Source organism: Telmatherina bonti, assembly GCF_933228915.1.
Source record: "Telmatherina bonti genome assembly, chromosome: 3".
Classification (NCBI taxonomy): Eukaryota; Metazoa; Chordata; class Actinopteri; order Atheriniformes; family Telmatherinidae; genus Telmatherina; species Telmatherina bonti.
The window spans coordinates 33,007,791-33,029,261 of NC_136621.1; the positions used below are offsets into that span (position 1 = coordinate 33,007,791).

A 21,471-nucleotide genomic window follows, 5' to 3' on the forward strand; every position below is an offset into this window, starting at 1 on the left:
ATCAACCATCAGAGGAAGCCACTGTTTATCCCATTACCAGTGAACTTGCAGATATCAGATGTAGTAGCAAATATTTTATCATCTGGACAACAAACCTGACAATGTTCCCTTTGGGTATCATGCATGATGTCCTGCTGAGATAATCTGTGCAAAAATGCAGACATACAGAACAGATTCCCCTTTTCTTACAGTTTAACATCAGGTAGTAGAAAGAAGCTACACCCAGTACACTCATTTGCAGAAAGTGGCAGGGAACTCTCACAATCCAAGGCACTAACCTACATATGTAATGCAGCTCCCTGCATATTTTTGCATATTAATGTTGCATAAAAGTTGCTCCTGCATTCTCTCAATGCCTACCAGGATACCGAATTCCCTCCCCCTCGGTTCATTTATCAGACAGCTCTTGTCACACAAAAGCACACCTACAGTCAGTCAGTGGCCCCCGGGACTTTTCTAACTGTTGAATTGATCTGGCTGCTCATATCTCGCCGTGTCCTTCGACAACCTTGTGAATGTTAGCTGCAAAAAAAATAAATAAATAAAAAAAAATGGATCCCCTCAGTGGTGGGTTGAGTTTATCCCAAAAAGGGCTTGAGAGTTATGAAAGCTTAGAAGGCTTAAAGTTGGTTTTTATTTTGATGTAAGAAATGATGGTGGGGGGAGTTGTTCTGTACTTTGTCTATGCACATTAAAAGTCCCAGCAGGTCAGCAGTAAGATAATCAAGCCAAAACAACACAATCATGCTATTTCTGGGAATATTCTGGACTTTGTGCACAGGCTGAGCGACAGCAGTCTAATAGGGTTCACATTTCTGGCCAGTTGTTTGCTTATTTCTGTCCCTGGATCTGTTGTTTACAGTCACAGACTTTTCTGACTCTTGTCTATTGACCTCGCTTTGCTTACGTAATCGCTTATCTACAATACAGCTGCATGTTTAGCAATCACCATCAGCTCGCATAATAGAGTGCAGCCTTGGCTGATCATTCTGAATACTGATGTGTTTACAGTCTACTGCGCCCTCCATTCAATGTGTATTTGTTTGTTTGTGAATACGACAATTCAGGGTATTTTTGCTCAGTTTGCTGTGCTTTACCAAGCAGGCCCTTGCTTTAACAAACAAAACCTTTACGGTCACAGACTTTTGACTCTTGTCTTCCTTAAATGAGTATCAGTGGTAATGATGCAGGAGGGCTGATGTAAGAATGAGATGGGAAGTCATGATTGCAGTCCCTGTGTATTCACTGTCAACGTCTAGCCCACGGTATGGCTGCCATCCTGTGGTGGGTTTGTGTAACTTCTTCATAAAATAAATTGAAGCTGTTTCACTGGTCGTCTGTCCTCCTTTCAGCAACATGTGATCGATGTCAAGCTTCATTCCTCAAAGGAAAAACATACTGGCAGCTGATGTGTTATGCAAGTATATGTTTATTTGTCAAAATCCAAGCCTGGTTGTTTGTTTCTGTTTAGTCACTTTTTAACTTTTCTACTTCTTACAGCATTTATTATCCTTTTTTTTCTTGCTTCAAAGTAGCTTTCATAGCTATATATGTTCTGCTTATTTCCCTCTGTTACATGTCTTCCTTCCCTCCTTTATGGGTCAGTCACCCTGCCAACAAACAGCGGCACGTTAGCCCGGTCACTCCACAGCAGCAACACAAAAGGCCGCAAGGCAGAGAAGGAAGGGAAGGAGCGAGAGAATGACAAACTGGTGGCAGCAGCGGCCTCGACTCCTTGTTCGGTCAGGGCAAGGAAAGCTTTGTGTCTGGCATCATCCAGAACCACCCTCTGCTCAGAGTAGAGGCCACACAGACTGGCTCCTTCAAAGAACATTGACAGACCTGAGTGGGGGAGAAGAGACGACAACCAAGTTCATGGACTGGATGCAGAGTAGCAAAATAAGAAATAAAAAACAGACTGGAAGCATCAGCAGCTGGGCAAAATGTTAGTTTGGCAGGCAGAAGGGAACATTGTAAGAATAACAAACCTAATTTCTTAATGAGTGTGTTCATGTCTGGCTCATCAACCAGTGTGATTTTGGGCAAAGTGACCTCAGTAAACTGAGAATTGGCTGCTTTCATTTGCTGTGTCATTTGACGGACGGCTGTGTCTGTCATCTGCTCCTCCACCTGCTGCAGGGCGGTCGCTGTGTTGTGGAGTGGCAGTAAAATGTACAGACTGCTGTCACCTGTGAGTGCAAACTTTGCCACCTGTTAACAAAATAAAAAAAGAAAAACATCTAAGACTGTTTTTTATGGAAAAAAGCTTTGACAGAAGGTGCAAAACTGAGATAATCCTTCTCCTGAAATTTTTGGTAAAATAAGAACACTTTTGCTTATTGTAGTCCATGTTTGCAGTGCATAAGTTTTCTGTAGGAAAAACATGTTTATCTGAAAATATTACTGATTTAATATGAAGATATTGATGTTTTATTCTTGCTAAACAGTACGGTATTTGATATTATTTATTAGTGCGTACGGTTAAGAGTAAGGAAAATGTAACGGGCACATTCACAACCCAACAGGATACAATGGTTTGGCAAAGTCAGAAACAAATAATTACTTCTTGTTGAAACAAGGAAATTTAAAAATAAAAATAAAAAGTCGTAGAATTAGATGTTTTCTTATTTCAAGAAAAGTATTAATTAATCTCACTTTTAATGGCAACAAGTCCCGAAACATACTCCTACACTGACATACTGACACAGAGGAAAGAAAAAGTTGGAAAAGTAAATAGTATTTAAAAAACACACACAGCAGATGGAATATGTGACTGATTTTGTTAGTTGACAACTGATCAGTAACATGACTCTGTATATAAAAGTAAGAAATATTAAGAGAGTCTCAAAAGTTAAAACTGGGCAGAACTTCAGTAATCTGCAAAAGAGTGCAGAATAAAGGCCCCTGGTGTAAAAATGCTGTGACTTCTTTCATTTACGAGAAATCAGCACCAGATTCAGAGAATACAGAGACATCTCTGTGCACAAAGGGGATCAAAAGTCCATTTTGGATGCTTGTGATGTTCCGGCCCTTGAGTGGCGCTGTGATAAAGGCAGGCATGATTTTCTACTGAAATCACTGCAGCAGTTCACAAACATTTCCAGAAATAATTGTCTGTTAATACAGTTCATTGTGTCTTTTACATATAGAGGTTCAGACTGGAATGCAAAAAGGAGCTCAGGTGTAAATATGAACCAGAATCACAGCTTTCTTCTAACCGTCAAAGATTTTTTTTCTTTTTTCTTTTAATCGTCAACATTGTGCTCTCCATACAAAGGAGTAGATGAACAATTTGCCTTTTTATCAGTGCTCAGCTCAAAAACCTACACCTACAACAGCACTGGGCCATATGCAACCAGCAATCTGCACATCTGGAAAGGTACAATGCCAAAAATTATGCACAGGTTTAAAAGAAAATGTGTGCACCCATTCAAAATATGTTTTAAGGAAACCCCTGTATTCAACTCTATGCAGCTCACATCAGCATGAACTGACTGACCTGCAGTCAGATCCGGCCTTTCACTACATGAAAACATTTGGTATTGTTGAGTAGCTATATCAAACAACATTCCTCTCCAAAATGGCCAGGAAATGGTCTCCTTAGCTGCCTGATATTTACCTATTGTTCTCAAGTAAGGAAATGCTTCATGGTGGTGAAAATAACAGTTCCAACCTCTATAAGGTGTGTTGCTCCCATTATATATATATATATATATATATATATATATATATATATATATATATATATATATATATATATATATATATATATATATATATACATATATATATATATATATATATATATATATATATATATATATACATATATATATGTATATATATATATACAGTTGTGCTCATATTTATTCATATCCTTTCATTAAAGAAGGTAAAAACAGCTGCCTGTAAAATAAGCTGAAATTGACTAAAGTAATAATAAATAAAAATTTTATGAAAATCATTACATTATTTTCTAATTCTGGTTCAAAAGAAGTATTTTTTTAAAAAAGCAAACAAATAGGATTATTTATTACATATTACATCAGTCATAAACTAATATTTTGTTGAACAATCCTTTAATGTTTCCGCTACAGTCAGGTGTTTTCTGTTCCTCTCAGTCAGACTTCTGCACCTGTTGACAGGTATTTTTTCCCACCCTTCATCAGAAAAGTGCTTTAATTGGTCCAGGACCAATTTGTTTGCTGTTTATTTTTCTTTCTTAAACTCAATTAAATGAAAAAAACAGTGTCTTATATTACTAAATTATATTTTTGCACATTTTTAGTTATTGTTCTTTTTTAAGTCTCCAGTTATTTGAGTGACTGTTGTAAATTCAGCCTTTTCTTTAATGAAAGGGTATGAATACATACCCTTTCATTAAAGAGAGAGAGACAGAGAGAGAGAGAGAGAGAGAGAAAGTTAGTGTGAATGTGAAGGAATCCCTGTGTGTTTGTGGTTTGCATTGACTGCTGCTTACCTGTGCCTTTAGCTCAACGATATACATAACTGTTGCCATGTATTTTGCTTGATATAGGATAGGCACAGGCACCAGATCCCCATCCAATTTCGTGAAATGGCCTTTCTTTTGTTTCATCCCAAACTTGAACTTCCACTCGCCTGCAACACAAGTACACATAGATCTTTAGCGGCTGTTTTCAAACCCACATGCACATAAGTGCGCACAAATAAACACTTTACTGACCACTAAAGGCGACAGCATTGAGTAGGATCAGCTGTGTGCTGGGTGGTACAGAGTCAACCAGATGCTTGATTTTGTTTTTGGTCTTATTTGCCACCCAGCTGTTCATCATCAGGACGTTTTCTTCACTGGATTCCAGCAGCTTCATGGGTTCTGATCCATAATACTGAATGGACTGGTTTGTAAAATGCTTGCTAAGATTCATTTCTGAGGAAGACAAAAGAGAAAAAACGATGATCTAGAAATAACTGAGCTCTGTCTGACATTCTAAAACACTCTTCGTGGCTATTTATTTCTTCATAGATGAGTCATTTTGTGCACGGACGCATTACCAGGGTTATAGTAGATCTGAGAAGCCATCTGCAAGGACTGGGCCATCTTCTCACTCAGGGTCTTCATCTGGACATGAACACAGTGGTAGTCATGAGGCACACAGACAGCTCTCTCAATGGCTCTGCGGGTCTGATCACGTGCACCTGAAAGTAAACCAGTCAACAAACAAATCAGAAAGACATGTACTTCAAGATGCTATGGAACACTGCAAAATGACATGTAAATACATGGAATTATCAGCAACTTTTCATTGTGAGCTATGATCTTGTGAAATGTTTCTGTTTATTATTGGTTGTTTTAGCTAATAGCTAATTATTTCATGTTTAGGATATGTCCAGTTTCTGGAATTTGCAGCTCTCAGCCCTAAGCCCCATGTGCTTCCATGAAAGATGAAAACATTTAGAAAAGCTTGGAATTTACTTTTAAGTGTGACGTGACAAAACAGCACCGAATAATTTTGTTTTAGTTATTTTAAGTTACTGTTCTGTTACATTTTCAGGAAGTCCAAAACACTTAGGCATTATCTTTACACAATTTTCAGAGCAACGTTTTACTGCAAACCATATAATCCAAATATTAATCCATTACATAATAAAAATTTATTTAAGACTACCTGAACTACCAAAATCTCATGTGCTGATAACCTTTTATTCTAATATGTCAGGGGACAAACTGTTTTTATCATTTGTTTTTATTTATGTTTGATTGGAAAATGTTTTCTCTTTGCATTCTTTTGCACTATTTTCATTGATTGCACTATTTTCATAGTTTAGCATGATTCAATAAATGCACTGGTTTAGTGAAAAACAGAACATATGCGTTTGTTATTTTTGGCATCTTGTGTGTACTTTAATATGAAATTTATGTCAGCTGGATTGCCTTTGCTGAGTTATTCTACTTAAGAGTTTGTTTTTTTTAATGACAGGAAATCTAATTTAACCAGGTTTAACACACAATGCAATGACATTCAACAAATTTCAGAACATTCGAGATAAGATGCCCATTCAATTTAGCCTACCTAACAATAAATGGGAAAGCATCCCACTGATGCTGATGGGAGAGCAGAGTAAGTTTCCAGAGGGATTTATTCCACGGAGGTGAGAAAACACCTTCATGGAAAAATCCGTAATGGATTCTTGCAGTACAATTTCAGCTGTGCGGATGTTCTCATCCTGGCAAGGCTCCCACTCCTGGTTGGTGTCATTACAATAGAGAGGGGGGGAAGTAGGAGCAGCTGAAACAAAGTTGAACAGATGATTAAGAATTGTACACCATGGATAGACTTACAACTTATTTAAATATCACACACACACACACACACACACACACAATATATATATATATATATATATATATATATATATATATATATATATATATATATATATATATATATATATATATATAGATAGATAGATAGATAGATAGATAGATAGATAGATAGATAGATAGATAGATAGATTAAAAAGCCTTTGCATGAGTTCTCATATAAAAAAAAATACCATCAATATTTACCAAAACTACCTGCTATAATAACATATCCAGTGCTGAACCTCTCCCCATCTGCAGATTCACAGCTGTAAATACCAGCATCCTCCATAACTACACGTCTGAGTATGATGGTCTGATCCTGGTCCATGGGATAAAGCAGATCCAGTTTCTTGTCATCTGTAAGGTCTTCTTCAATCCTCAACTGGGATCTCTGACCGGCACTTGTTTCTTTGAACCACAGTGCATTGGCTGTGACTCGACCAGAGGATGGAAAATAGCATGGGAGGATCACAGAGGAGCCTTCAGTCGCCATAACTGTATAGCTGTAAGATCCTGCAGAAGAAGACATCTTGAGTCTTCAAATGTTTTTAGATTCACCAAATTATTTTTTAATTTAAAATGTCTCTCAAGTTAAATTATTATTATTATTATTATTATTATTAATAATAATAATAATAATAATAATAATAATAATAATAATAATAATAATAACAATATAATAATGATAATAATAATAATAATAATAATAATAATAATAATAATAATAATAATAATAATAATAATAATAATAATTAATAATAATAATAAAAGTGAGTCTCACCATCAACTGTGATGTTATATCTTCTTATCACCTCGTTATCGTTCCACTTTGCCAAACACATGTACTCACCCTGACTGGCAAAAGTTACAGGGGATATTGAGAGGAACAAACCATTTTTAATCATTCTGGCTGAGCCAGATGAAAGATCTGTGGGACTTATATCTTTTCCTGTAGTTGTCAAAGTAAAGGGAAAACACAAGAAAAGATAAAGTGTAAAAGGGAATGTAAAAAGATAGGGTCATAGAAGGAGATTTATTTGAAATAAATCCAAAGAAGAAACACAAAGAGACCATTGAATTTCCAGGTGATATCCTCTCCAATAACATCGGCTTGAAAAGGAAAACAGGGCAGCTCCACAGTGGAACCACTCATCATCCGAATAAGTGTACATGACGAAAGCTGAACCGAAGGAACAAAAAAAATCAAACATCAGAGGAAGAGTAAACTAATTAAAGAGGATGCAACATGAGTCCTTATCAACTAATTAACATCTACAAAGGATCTGCTTTGTTGCAGCCGGAAAGAGATAAAATCCAGAAACTCATCAAGATTCATCAAATTTACCTCAAATATGAGCTGCAAGAAGAGGAAAACTGTGGCTTGTTGTCTCATCTGTAAAGGGAATCAGACATGAAGGGGAGGGTTTCAGAATTAACTTGGCACCAAGTGGGAGGAAAAGATCAATATGTGGCGCAACCTGTGAATCAGTGATATCCTCCACCATTAAAATCTATATTCAGCATGATCGTTCACCCATTCTGCTTGAATGCTGTTTATTGCTGTTTTTATTAAAGCCATAAAATTAAAAAAAAAAATATTAATATTCATATTGATAATTATTATACTTTATGCAATGCATTTTTTTAATGGTTCATTTTGAAAAAGAAAAAAAAATTAAACTTACAACTGCTGTATATCCAAGTGTCCAAAGTTTTTCCAGCAATGCTTTTCCCTCATCCAACCATTCAGCCCCTCTCACTCTCTGCTCCTCTGAATTGCAACTGACAATCACTAATCATTCAGTTGTTGGTTTAGCAATATTTGTTTGCATAATGGAGGTCTTCTGACTTGCTGGAAATCACATGATTTCACATGTTGGCAACAGATACCAAAGAAAAAGATTTGTACTTTTTTATTCACTTATTTCCTTCATTGCTAAAAAAATTAAAAAAAATAAAAAATTTAATTCATTAAAAAAAATAAAAGAAATACAGAAATATCTCATTACTTCTGATAACAGTGCTTTAGTGAAGCATAAACGGACAATTGTGCCTACTCAGTCTTGATATGTCAAATACAGTTATTATTTGGGATTGACTCCCAGTTTCACATGCGCTAATTTCAGTTTGCATGGTAAAATGTTTTTGCCTGAAGTGTTTTACATAATTACATTTTGCTAAAGGGTGTGTGGGATGCAGACACAAGGATTTAGTGGGAAAAGAATAAAAGCAATGTTTGATTTGAATAACAGAAAACAAGTATATTGGATTTCTGAGTTGCTTTAAGCATTTCAGTCAGTCATTTCTTTTAAAGTGAGACGCTTTCAATCTTAATTCTCATAATCTTTTCATAAGAAAACATTACATATTGTATTTCTAATAAGGTTAAATTAAAAAAATAATTCAATATTTGTATAAAGATACCACTATAACCATTAAAAATGGGAATAAGTGTTTCAGAAAAGGGAAAGGAAAAAAGAAAAGAAAGAGGAGCTTGAATTTAAAAAGCATTCTTTGTTATTTAATTTGCTATATTGTTCACAGAGGTATCCAGCCAGATGCCTGTACCAACTGTGGGGTCACAAAATGGACTGATTTATATTGATCATATGTTAAATGTGCTTAATGGAGTTTTAGAGCTCTAAATGAATCTTTAAAATTTAAATTAATAATAGTGTAACCCTCTTGGAATTATCTAAGTGAAGGGATGATTTGTTTTTATTTACTTTTTTTTTTTTGGAATTCAATTTGTTTTAAGGTACATTAGACAAACCAAGAAAATAATTCATCAAGGACAAGTTAAAAATTATTTATAGAGCGTTCTCTTCAAATGCTGGGTGGAATGTAGAGTGCTTTAAAGGTTGCTCTTTTAACTTTACTTTATCAGCACAACTAAAATTATGTATAAATAGATAGAACACACTTTACATGGAGTAGTTATGACTGGCTGACAATAACTGGATGCCTGTGGCAAAATATCTAAACACAGGCCTAATTTGAACCATCTTCCTCCTTTATCTGGATAGCTTGAATTCTGTCAATTCGTTTCAGTAAAGTTATATTTTGTTGTCATAGCTAAAGCAGATTTATTTATTTATTTGTGTATTATCCTCTCCAGCAACTTAGCAAGCAATGATAATCAGGTTTAAGGCTTGATAGGCTTTTATTTTATTTATTTGTTTATTTATTTATTGAGTAATTGTTAATGACTGAATTTACATGATATTCTTAGACTTGATCAGTGATATTTGGTCAGTGCAGCCCTGCCAGAAGCCGGTCAGGCGGCCACCAAGGACGGACAGAACCCAGAGGTCCTAAGAGCCCGGAATAAAAACTGACAGAGCAGTATTAATAAAAAAATAAATAAATAAATTAAAAAAAAATAAATCTAAATTCTTGGACCCACTTTTTAAATCATATGGTATGCCAACAACGAAGTCCAGTTGTCGATCGACACTCGATTAAGCGGACTGACATCCACACACAACTGTTGGGGCGTATTCAGTCCTGTGCAATCGACCATCGAGACGTGCGGCAGAGAAGACCACAGACCATAAACTCCAGACCAAACTTCCTCAACAGGCTTTTTTTTTTTTTTTATTTTGCATCAGTGCACATAAAGACTTTATTTATAAACTTTTATATAGAGTCGCCTCGGACTGTATCAACATGTGAAACGTTGTTTAACCACTTAAAGTCGAGTTTTGTCTCGCTAGAGAAAAGATTTACCAAAGACAGTAAGTTTTCCTCTTGGTCATCTGATCCGTTAGCGGAAAAAGCACAAACAATGGAAGAAAGCGACAAAAGAGCCAGTTAGCTGCTGCTGGGTTCTTCCAGCCAGGTCTCACCGCATCCGCTGAGATAATGTCCTATCAGCGGCTCTTTTCCAGCTTTTTGTTTGCTTTTCGCCGTATAAAATTTGTTAAAAATGGTCAAGTTTATGAAATGCAACCTCCGACCAATTTGTAGTTCATGTCGGCGCATGCGCGTGTCCTTTAATAGAGATTAATTCAGGTAGATCTGAGCAAAAATGAAAAACAAAGTGTGAGCAACTACTTCACAGCTACCTATTATTTCCATGATTAAAACAATGACTGTTGACATTTAAAGTGACCAGGATGCCAGTGTTGTAACACTTCTCTCTCCTCTAACAAAGTGAGCATCACACCTAAGGACCTCTAGGTGAGACAGGTGATCTCTGGAGGAGGGATGGCAGCCCAGTTTACCATCGATGATGCCTTTGTATTGGAAGGAGATGAGGAGGGAGCTGTGTCTGATGGCGAGACAGAAGGGTGGAAGGGCAGGGACAAGGACAGAGACGGAGAGATGACATTTGGTCCTCTGTCTTTCTCCAAACCTCAGACTCACCCTGTACCTGCTGCCACAGCCTCACCTGAGCACAGTAACCTTAAATATCAGGTACATGTTCTGTTTTTTTTTTTTCATCACATTTACAAAAAGCTGTCTTTACTACTTGTTCACGGATATATTCTGCTTCTTTAGAATCTGGAAAATGAAGACGGCATGGGTAACAATTCCTCCTTCAATAACTTCTTTAAAATCAGGTGGGTTGCATATGTAGAGGCCGTGGAGTGACTTTTTCTTTCTGGAGTGATTTTCTTCCTTTCTTGTCAGGTAATTTGTTAAACGTGAGACAAAGCCTGTCTGTGTTTTTCTCCACAGTGACCCCGCAACTCTGTCTTACTGCAGCTCTCAGTGGTCCTTCAGCACTTTGAGTTCTGTCACGCAGCTCTCTGCACACTGCTGCGGGTAAGCTGAAGCACCCACACTCACACAGAGAAGCATCAACAAACAGATGCGCTAAAAACATGTTTCTTAGGTGGGTGTCCCATCCACTGGTGAAGAAAAACAGAAGGGTTGTACTTGCTTCATTCCTCCTCCTCATCACTGGGGTTGGTAAGTCAGAATCGCAGGGTTTGTTTTTTTTACTTTTGAATTAAAAACATACAGTCAAACTATTATGCTTTCATAAATGACTAAACACTGTTCTCCTAATTTATCTGCTTTATTTGAGATAAACTGTGTCTTGGCTGTTGTAGATGGATTCTAACATGGAGCTGCACTTTGTGACACCACCTAAAAATGTTCTATTTTTTTCATAAACGTGATCTAAACCATGGTAATTTTTACAAACAAAAGATAAATGAACCCAGTTTAAGGATGTTCTGTACATTTCTCAGAAGCTAAATTACTTTTCTGAGGTCATGAAATGTCTGTGACATGCATTAGTCAAAATACGACAGAGGTAGCAGAAAAACTTTTTAAATTTACACATCTATTAAAATCAGCATTTCAGGGTGTAGAATGACACACTTAACTCCATCAAATCAAGTTTGGATCACAAACAATCAGTTTGACGCTATAATACAAACACAGTTCCAATAATGTTTGGATGCTGTGTAAAATATAAACAGAAACAAAATACAGTGATTTGCAGATCTCATAAATCCATATTTTATTCCCAATAGAACAACACGATTCAGGTGTTAAAACAGGAGGAACATCTAAAACCAGCAGGACGTCTCATCCACCAGAGTTTGAGATCTCTGTTGTATACTAGATATTAGGATCTTTGAAGTCTTTACCCTTTTAACATGAACAATTTTCTGAAATTGCTCCACAAATTTTAGATGCATATTGTAGCAGATTGGTAAATCTCTGCCCGTCTTTGCAGCTGAGATAGTCTGCTTCTGGGTATAAAGTCATATTACTGACTTTTTGCCCATTAACCTAATTCATTTATAGATACCCCTCCTCTTTTTTCATAAAATGTCCCTTTTAAGTTAATGAACTGTTACGGGTTAACTCATAAACCAGCTCTTTTTGTTTTGACTGCCTAATTTTTGCTTTCAGAACAAAAAAGCTGAAACTACAAGTAACATATTCCCTCTGGGAAAAACAGTATCTCCCTCATTACAGTATGCATCTCACTGTCTCTGCAAAGTATTATTTGGCCATTAGTGTTTAGTAGGCTACACTATATATATTCATTGTTTATATTTTAGAACGTTTAAGTCTCAGTTTTAATTATTCATTTTTTCTTATACAATTTACAGCATTTGTTCTTTTTTAAGTTCTTTTTACATTCCTTTAAATTCCTTCACTGTGACTTTTAAATTGCCCCTCGATGGCTAAAAAGTTTATGGAAAGGCATTGAATTGGTGTTGAAGACTTATAAACAGTCACCATAAATGTTAGGATGTTGTTGTTAAGCAGTAGGGTGACACTAGATGCATAAAGCAAAGGTTCACATACTCTTGACATTTTGAGATATTTAATAAGGGAGTTATTTTTTTTTCTGTGTAAAACGTGAAAATATGAAGTTTTTTTTTTTTTTTTTTTTTTTTTTTTTTTATCCCTGCAGAATATACAAAGTTTTAAAAACTCAAAAAAAAAAAAAAAAAAAAAATTATCATAAACAATTAATTGTTTATCTATTTCACTTTATTATATAATTTTTGGGAAAAGCATAAATAAAAATTGCACTGTCTGTAAGTCATAGTTAAATGAGCATGGTTTCATGACTTTAGCTTTTAAGTTCCACATTGTTTTGTAATTTTACACCAACGCTCAGCGTCGCCAGTGACGTTTCTGGGGTTCTACGTACTGAACCTTGTCCTCACGATGATCTATTTAGAATCAACAGATTTATTTTAAAACATCTACGTCACTAAGAAATCAATAGGTTTTTAAGCAAATGCATGTACCTATTTTCTCACCTCTCCTTAATTGTGTGTTTCAGCCCTCATTTTCACTGGCATCATCATACAGCTGAATCCAAACGCAGGTAAGGAAAACTGCTTTGCTCAGCTAGTTGTTTTGCGTGTGTGTGTGTGTCCATCCACAAGTTGCACAATAGTTGTTATAAAAAAAAACAAAAAAAACAAAACATTTAAAGACATTAAGCTACTGTTAAAAAAAAATCCAAATTGGGTATTAATTATATGTTTTATTATTAATGTACCTTTCAGTACCTATCATTCTTGGCTACAGACACAGGTTTGACTGCTTTCGGTGTGATCTTGCCTTCATGACACGGTTACAAACTGGTTTGCAGGGTTGTGAAGAAGCATCAATCTTTAAAAGCCAAAGTTCACTTGTTGCTTTACAGTGGTGTTTCTCAATCCAGTCACGAAGGCCGAACTGTCCTGCTGCCCCCTTACTTAAACAACCGGAATGAAGGGACAGAGGTAGAAAAACAAAGTCAAGGACTGATGAGTTTCGTTTAGGAATCTTTTTTTTTTTTTTTCGTTATTATCCAGAACACGGCAAAAGTTAAATTTTTAGTCCATGAAGCATCATTTGGCTTAATGTTTCTTACTGTACTGTAGCAGGATACTACACTTATGTAACCTTTTTTTTATTTTTGCTTTTTAACCCTTAGATAGACATTTTTTGGTTTAAACAAAAGCGGTGTTTAGATTTTGAATGACTTCTTGAAATAACAGATGTTGAGATCATATATAAACATAAACACCAGGCTAATATCATTGTATTTTGTTTAACATGTTAAAGAAAAAATAGATGGAAATTTGTTCTTTAGGATATCTGTACAATCACAACCCAGACCAAACTGTTCTTTTAGGTGTTAAATAAAATAAAATAAAATAAAATAAAAACAACTAAACCAACTTTTAAAATGTAAACAAATTTCAGGTCATTTGCCATTTGCACACTTAAGTACATAACAAGTTATGTGTAAACATATGCTCAGAATTCAAACTTTGAGATACAAAGAAACGTTAAAACCAGTGCAGACAATAAACAGACAATAAAGCATTAAAATTAATAGTGAATAATATATATGTATATAAACAAACACCTCTATCAACCTGGAAATGTTGCACATTTCCCATGAAACTGCACAGTATCCATTGGGATTGTTCATAAGCAGAGGTGGGAGTTAGTGGGGAGTGTCAGTGCTGGTGGCTGTAGTTGATTGTGGTTCCCAGTTTAATTTAATCATTTCAGAATTTCCTCATTGAGGTTGAATTCATTGAGCAGAGATTAATGTGTGGACTTTTACTAATAAAAAAATTTCCCTTTAGGTGTTTCCAGTGCGATTTTCTTTGTGCCTGGATTTCTTCTGTTCATCCCTGGAGGTAAAGTCATCATTTATTACTTTAAGCTGTGCTACTTAACCATGTTTCCCCCTTGAAACAAGTTCCATTGCCTGTATGCTTGTATTCCCTCCAGTGTATCATGTGATCTACATCAGCTGTGCTGTCCGTGGCAGAAGAGGCTTCAAATTGTTCTACCTACCATATTTTGAAAAGTAACATATCACAAGACACTACATTTCCACTCCATTTCTTCTTAGCTATATTAAATGAAATGTATTTTTTCACAACCTTTTTTGTTGTTGTTGTCATTGTCATTGTAATGACCACTGCTACTTGAACCACTCTGTGCCTGGACTGTGTTTCCACTAGATGAACTGTCATAGCTGTCTGTATGTGTACACTAAAAAGGACAATGGTCTTGCCTGTGGTTTTCATTTTATGTTAACAAAATCTGTGAAATTCCAAGAATAAAAAAATGTTTGTGTATTTTAATTTGTGTCAAGTTTGTTTAGTTCACAGTAAGGCTTTTTCCCAGCTTGCATTGTTTCAGTTTACAAACTGGGATTGATTTGTCTTTATAGACTGCAGCACACCTTAAAGGAAAAGGTTTCATTTATCTTTAACCTTACACTTAAAATATGAATATACTGTATTACATGTGTGAAAAGCATCGGAAGATGAACTGGGAATATGTAAACTTAGTCAAAGGCATGGTGCAACTCTGAGAAGTGCATGTAGATGGCAGTCCTCTCTACAGTCTTTTATCGAACTCATAATACATCTTGCCGCAACTGGTATATTAGTTACGAGGTAGAAATCTGAACATGAAGGAGTGGAGACCTTTAAATCAGCCAAAGTTAATGTGAGCTCTGAGATTCATTAGTTTACAGGAAACTATTCTGTCTTTTAACTGTGAAAACTTTGGTCAATATGAGCCTCATATTATTTTTTATCCCTCAGTATAACGGTTCCTCAACTGTAAATTAAATTTCCACAGAAACAAAACATTGTCTTTAAAGAACCTTTTCTTAAACATAAGACAGTAGTGAATCCAGTAGGTTAGATAAGCACCAGATCTGTTGTTGTCAGTTTTATTAAGGCCAGATTTATAATCACTTTGAATAGTTAGGAGCATTTCTGATTAAGTTTGGTGTGAAGTTTAATTAGTTTTTGTGAGGGTCAATTAGAGTGACCTGGATTGTCAATCACTCTCGTGGCTCTATAAATAAAGAGCCATGAGTGAAAGAAGTGCTTAACATTGACTGAAATATTCTACATTAATACAGAAATATATATAAGCAATCAATCGGTCTAATTTTTACAAGATGATAAGCGTGTGCTTATAAATGAGCATGAAGAAATGACCATTTGTATTATTAAAGAAACGACTACAGCAGCGTAATGACGTAAGTAGCTCGATGCTACGTAACGTCTTACGGAAGAGTTGGCTTCGGCAAACTTCGCCATTTGTCGTCAACGATTAAGGATGGAGGAAGAGGCACGCAAGCTTCTCGAAGAAGGAATTAAAAAGAAACTGGTCAGTCCTGGCAAAGGAGAGCTGTCGACTTTCCCCAATGGAACGAAGGTGAATATGCGCTGTTTCTACTGAAATAGATTACGTCCATTGTGTTGAAAATCATTACGCAACGCGAGGAAACACATTAGCTACAGCAATGCTATCAGCGGTTTCATCTTTTCTACAACATGGGACGTGCTCTACCAAACATAGTTCACGTCTATGTAGACGCAACTGATAGAGTTGGGACATTTCTACCTTCTGAGCTGGTTCTATATTACACGTGTAAAGCCAGTTCTTAACCGAGCTCATTTTAGCCCCATGTTTTTTCATTACAGAAAAAAAGTGGGCGGGACAGGATGGGGAACGTGTTTTTAAATTCACGATTCGTCGGCGGACCACGTCAATCATTTATTCTCTGTTTGTTATTGGTCAGAATATGATAGCGAGCCGACGGTCTCTATAATGTGTTGTCTGTTTTGTTTGCAAACAGTAAGCTATACCACTCCTAAGTGATGTACACTGTTGACCATCTGACTTGTGTGTGTGTGTGTGTGTGTGTGTGTGTGTGTGTGTGTGTGTGTGTGTATGTGTGTATATATATATATACTGTTGTCTTTTTTTTTCTGTACTAGGTGGTCTTCCACTATCGTACCAGCCTTTGTGATGGCACTCTGCTGGATGACTCAAAAACCATGGGGGGCCGCAACAAACCCATGGAACTCATCCTGGGCAAGAAGTTTAAACTGGCTGTGTGGGAGAGAGTTATCATCACTATGAGACAAGGCGAAATTGCAGAATTTACATGCGATACAAAGGTTAGAGTGATGCTAAGAAGGGGTTTGATGAAAATGTTTTTCCTCAGTGCTGATTGCTTTCTTTCTGTCTTCTAATATTTTCAGCATACAGCACTGTACCCGCTTGTGTCCCAGTCCCTAAGAAACATAAGCATTGGTAAGGACCCTCTGGAGGGTCAGAGGCATTGCTGTGGGATTGCTCAAATCCACTCCCACCACTCTTTAGGGCACAAAGATCTGGATAGTCTTCAAGCCAGTCCGCAGCCGCTTGTGTTCACCATTGAGCTGCTGGAGGTGAGCAGACGGGTGATAGTGCCTAATTTATACAAATTATTTATATATTAATATTATATATTAGGCCTGTCGCAATAAGGCAATTAATCGTACAATAAGCAAAAATGCTCGCAATAAGTTTGCCGGATGCAATCATTTTCATTCGTCTTTCTTTTCTGCCTTATTTGTTTGAAGACAATATTAACTAAATATGGCAATACGACAAGCTTCCATCTGCACTTAAAACATAACCATCAACTGTAGTTTTCCCAGCTGGGAAAAAAAGACCTTAACAGACAGGCTAGCTCCATCTTCCAAACAGTACGATCACTGGGGTGTTTTACCGAGAGATAAATACCAACAGGACAGTGCAACATGGTGTGCACTCAGACAGTGCGGTTGGTAAAGCCATGCTGCCCTTTAATATTGTTAAAAAGGTGACGTTTTGAAAAATGTTGCAAACCTTTCACAGCCAGTATGAATTGCCTGGATGAACATACATGTTTAAAACACCATTTCCACAACTTTACAATGACATGAAAAATGACATATTGAAGGCGATCAAAGACATTCAATTTTACCATTTCACCTCTGGTCAAGTCCAAACATGTCCCCTTATATGAGCTGACCATAGACAATGTAACTGTGTTACATAGTGTTTAGAGACCATATGTTCCAGATATCCACGTTGCCAAAACCCCAGGAGAAGTCCTGATCTGTTTTAGCAGACTGGGGACTGGATGAGCATAAACTAGTCCGACATCCAGCTAAATGTTCTTAAGAAATAAAGTACGTTGATCTTTGAAAGGGTGTACTTGCATTATTATGGCTTTATTGTTATTTTAGTTGAAAATGGTCTCGAAATTACAAATATAGTCGCTTACCCGCAATATTATCATCTATCGCAATAATTTCTGACAAGTGTTTTTGCTTCTCTTTTTTTAAATTGCAAAACAGAATATCTGCTAATTAGCTTACTTTTATGTTTATCCTTAAGTCATGAAGTAAGCTGTATTTTAAGCTGGTAAATAATCAGAACTAGTAGAACAAGATTTAGGTTAACGAATTGTCACATAAATTGTAAAACTGTTAAAGTTGTATTTTAACACAAAATAAAACGGTTGTGTACACCCTTTAATTATCCATGTGTATTGCAGTAGCAGCATTTTTCTTAATTGTTTTTAAATGTTTTGTGCCTGTCAAATTTAAAAAATGAATAATCATTTCTTTTGCTACAATCTTCCATCTTGTCATTGGCTCAGGTTCTTCCTCCTGGCTCCTTCCAGCTGGATATGTGGGCTATGACAGACAAAGAGAAGTTAGACTCTTTGCCTCAAATCCATGAGGAGGGCAACTTGCTCTTCAAACAAGGCAAAATTAAAGAAGCAACAGAAAAGTACTACAATGGCATCGCCTGCCTCAAAAACCTACAGATGAAGGTTAGAAGACATTCTGTCTTTTATAGACTAGCATCGCATGGTTTCATTTTCTACCTGAGTTACTTTTTGTGCAAATTTGCTCCTGTCAGCTGTGACACAGTCGGTCCAAGTGTGTAACTCCTTGCTGTGAATTTTGACTCTTCATTCAGGAGCATCCTGGAGATGAAGCCTGGTTAAAGTTAGACCAAATGATCACACCGCTGCTCCTCAACTACTGTCAATGTTTGATACTCCAAGGACAGTATTACGAAGTCATTGATCACTGCTCCTCGTTGATCTTTAAATATGAGGGTAAGGCTTTGTTGTTAGAGTTGTTTGAAAAAGTTTTGTTGTTACAGCTTGAGTCTGATTTCCAGAAAATATGGACTTTCTTTAGATTTGAACAAAATGGAAACTAAAACACCTTCAAATCATGAACCAATGTTTTATTCACAACGAGAGATGTCTAAACTGAGAAATTACTCAATTATTTGTACAAAATCAGCTAATGTCAAATGGGATTTTAACTTTAGGGCTTTGCAGTGTGCAGACTACGCAGGAAACTCCATAGTCTAGGCAGTCTGAATACTCCGAAGTGCACAGACAATAAACGGCTGCAACTTTCGCTGGCTCCTACTGCTTTAAAGGGCAGACTCAGCGAGCCAGGGGACAGTCAATAACAGTAACTACTACCCGGGCTAGTGGTTATTTCTCATCTTGTGGTCACAAAGGAAAAGATCTCAGACTCGCTTGTTTGAGCACACATTCACTAAAGAGAAGAGCAGACAAGAAAGATGACAGAATTTTCTCAATTTTGAGCCTCATACACTGGCTGTGAGGACACATGACAGTTAGAAAATCAAAGTGAATTTAGCATAAAATGGAACCTGGATTATACATAAATGTATTTACATGATCTGTATTAACGAGTTTTCCTAAAACTGTCCGTGCTCGCATACAGCAATTGAATTGCAACATGTCCACCTGTAATGTACCAGCAACACAAGGCTGTTTGAGGAGTTTAACACTCACTAAATCCTCACTTCTTTTTGATCCCACCAGTACACATGGGTGGATTAACTGCTGTAAAATTATACATGCACATATCTGAACTGTAAGCACTCATTTATATTAACTCTTGTCCAAAGTTCAGCCAATATGGACTTATCTCTCCTAATGAAATGAAAATGTACTTGAAGGAAAATCCACGTTAGTGGGTTGGTAAGTCGGTATTGTCAAGTAGCCTTTTCATTCTGTTGAGACTAAACATCAGAAACCTGTTGAGGAGGAAAAGCAATTTCAGATAAAGTGCCAATTTCAGACTTGTATTATTTTCCCAGAGATCATGTGATCAACTGATAAATTAAGCCTCCCTCTTAATATTGTCATGCTGAGCCACGAGTTATTGGTTTCAGCAGATAAGAGGGAGCAACACATGAGCAAGCCTGGGTGGCCATATTTTAAGATGGTCTTAAAATTTGGAATTATATTTCAAAAGTCTTTAAGCACAAATTAAAGAGCAGGTGGCACAAATGGTCATGAAACAAGACTTGAGTCTTGACACTCATCAATGACACTTAAATATTGTAATGATGTTGAATTCAAACATTAAATGCTGGTACAAAATAGTTAATAGGTATCTTTGTTTATATATATAAATTGCTGATCAGCTCTGAGAAATGAATAATTATCTGTAGAGTAAGACACTAGCCAGTGTCATTGCTTTATCTGGCCATCACCAACTATTCTACATCTAAACTTGCTCAGACCGAATTTAACCATTGTATCTTCATCTCAAAAGATTATAATCAATCATTGGAGTTGGGTTAATTTAGCTTTTTAAACCTTGTTTGACACAAAATGCAACAGTCAACTGTGTTGCTCTTGTTTTGATTCTGCAGTTTCTGTTTACTTGTTTTTCTATCCTCACCCTTCAGACAATGTGAAGGCCTACTACAAGCGGGCTAAAGCTCATGCTGCGGTGTGGAATGAGAAGGAGGCTCGAGCCGACTTTGCGAAGGTGCTGGAATTGGACCCTTCTCTGGGACCATCTGTGTCCAAGGAGCTGAGAGCTATGGAGGACAGGATTCGCTCCAAGCAGCAGGAGGAGAAGGGTCGTTATAAAGGCCTGTTTGACTTCAACACACAGCCAGCCACTGCCACTACGGTCAGTTCCAGCTTTGGATGTTTTAAGGGAAAGAACAAAAACTTGCTCATCAGTGCAGTGGCTGGATGAATTACTGTCTTTTTTTCCTTTTCACAGGGCTGAATCTCTGAACAAATTAGACAAGAGGATGCCAATGAATTTCAATATGGAGAGGAAACAGAAGACACCATTGGTGTTTATCCCCAGCCATACACAATGCCTACTTGCTCTCCACCCCACATGCTCGCAGATACCACATGCATTCCTGCCTTTGTCATCTGAATTCACTCTAAATGTAAAATTAGGGCTACTTTAAGAAAATGTAAGAAGTCTGAACCCTTCATTAACTTTAGGTCTGTACTGCCTCGCAGTATAAAATATTTTTCCATTTGAGAACTTTTCACATCCACCAGCAGTTTTTACTTAGCCTTCAGAAATGTTTGTAAAGTTTTCACTCCTTAACATACCTTGTCATTATTGCGCAAGATTGCTGTGGGATCCGATTCCACATTTGTGATCTCCCTTTACTTTTTTTTTCCTTGTATAAGGCACATCATGTACTCACTGCACACCTGTGTCACTCTTTCAGGTCACACCTGAAGCACTACTACATGGAAGGTGGGACATGAAAGTGTCTGTGACAATCATTTAAAAAAAGAAAAACACATTTGTGTTTTCTTCGCTTTCTATGTACTTATTTCATGTATTTAAAAACATATTTTGTCATTATGTACTCAGCAAATCCCCAGATAATCTTCACTTAGAGCGACTTATTGTGCTACATGTGAAGAAGTGGGTCATCAGCCTTTCTGGAGCAAGATGTTACTGAAGTTATGTACCTGAAAATAAATTTGTCAATCCAAAACTGCGGATTTGTCTTTAAAAGAAAAA

General features: G+C 36.5%; 3 protein-coding genes across 4 annotated transcripts; 2 read left to right on the plus strand and 1 right to left on the minus strand.

Moving 5' to 3' along the window:
- Positions 1-1,594: 1,594 nt before the first annotated feature.
- On the minus strand, positions 1,595-7,251 carry serping1 (serpin peptidase inhibitor, clade G (C1 inhibitor), member 1; the record flags this gene model as incomplete). Its single annotated transcript, XM_079263829.1, has 8 exons — positions 1,595-1,842; positions 1,989-2,211; positions 4,481-4,620; positions 4,706-4,909; positions 5,035-5,178; positions 6,054-6,269; positions 6,560-6,859; positions 7,128-7,251. The coding sequence occupies 8 exons, from the start codon at positions 7,249-7,251 to the stop codon at positions 1,595-1,597; spliced, it is 1,599 nt and encodes a 532-aa protein (XP_079119955.1).
- A 2,635-nt stretch (positions 7,252-9,886) lies between these two features.
- tmem134 (transmembrane protein 134) lies at positions 9,887-14,822 on the plus strand. Of its 2 annotated transcripts, none has more exons than XM_079264942.1 (8): positions 9,887-10,083; positions 10,503-10,765; positions 10,850-10,911; positions 11,030-11,116; positions 11,187-11,263; positions 13,110-13,154; positions 14,416-14,469; positions 14,564-14,822. In XM_079264942.1, exons 2-8 carry the CDS (start codon positions 10,556-10,558, stop codon positions 14,644-14,646), a joined length of 618 nt encoding a protein of 205 aa, XP_079121068.1. In that variant the 5' UTR covers positions 9,887-10,083; positions 10,503-10,555; the 3' UTR covers positions 14,647-14,822. The 2 variants fall into 2 exon arrangements, with proteins under 2 accessions (XP_079121068.1, XP_079121069.1); XM_079264943.1 differs by having other exon boundaries at positions 11,057-11,116.
- A 1,067-nt stretch (positions 14,823-15,889) lies between these two features.
- aip (aryl hydrocarbon receptor interacting protein) lies at positions 15,890-21,418 on the plus strand. Its single transcript, XM_079238394.1, has 7 exons — positions 15,890-16,015; positions 16,582-16,764; positions 16,849-17,037; positions 18,279-18,455; positions 18,605-18,746; positions 20,372-20,601; positions 20,698-21,418. Exons 1-7 carry the CDS (start codon positions 15,917-15,919, stop codon positions 20,701-20,703), a joined length of 1,026 nt encoding a protein of 341 aa, XP_079094520.1. The 5' UTR covers positions 15,890-15,916; the 3' UTR covers positions 20,704-21,418.
- Positions 21,419-21,471: the final 53 nt, after the last annotated feature.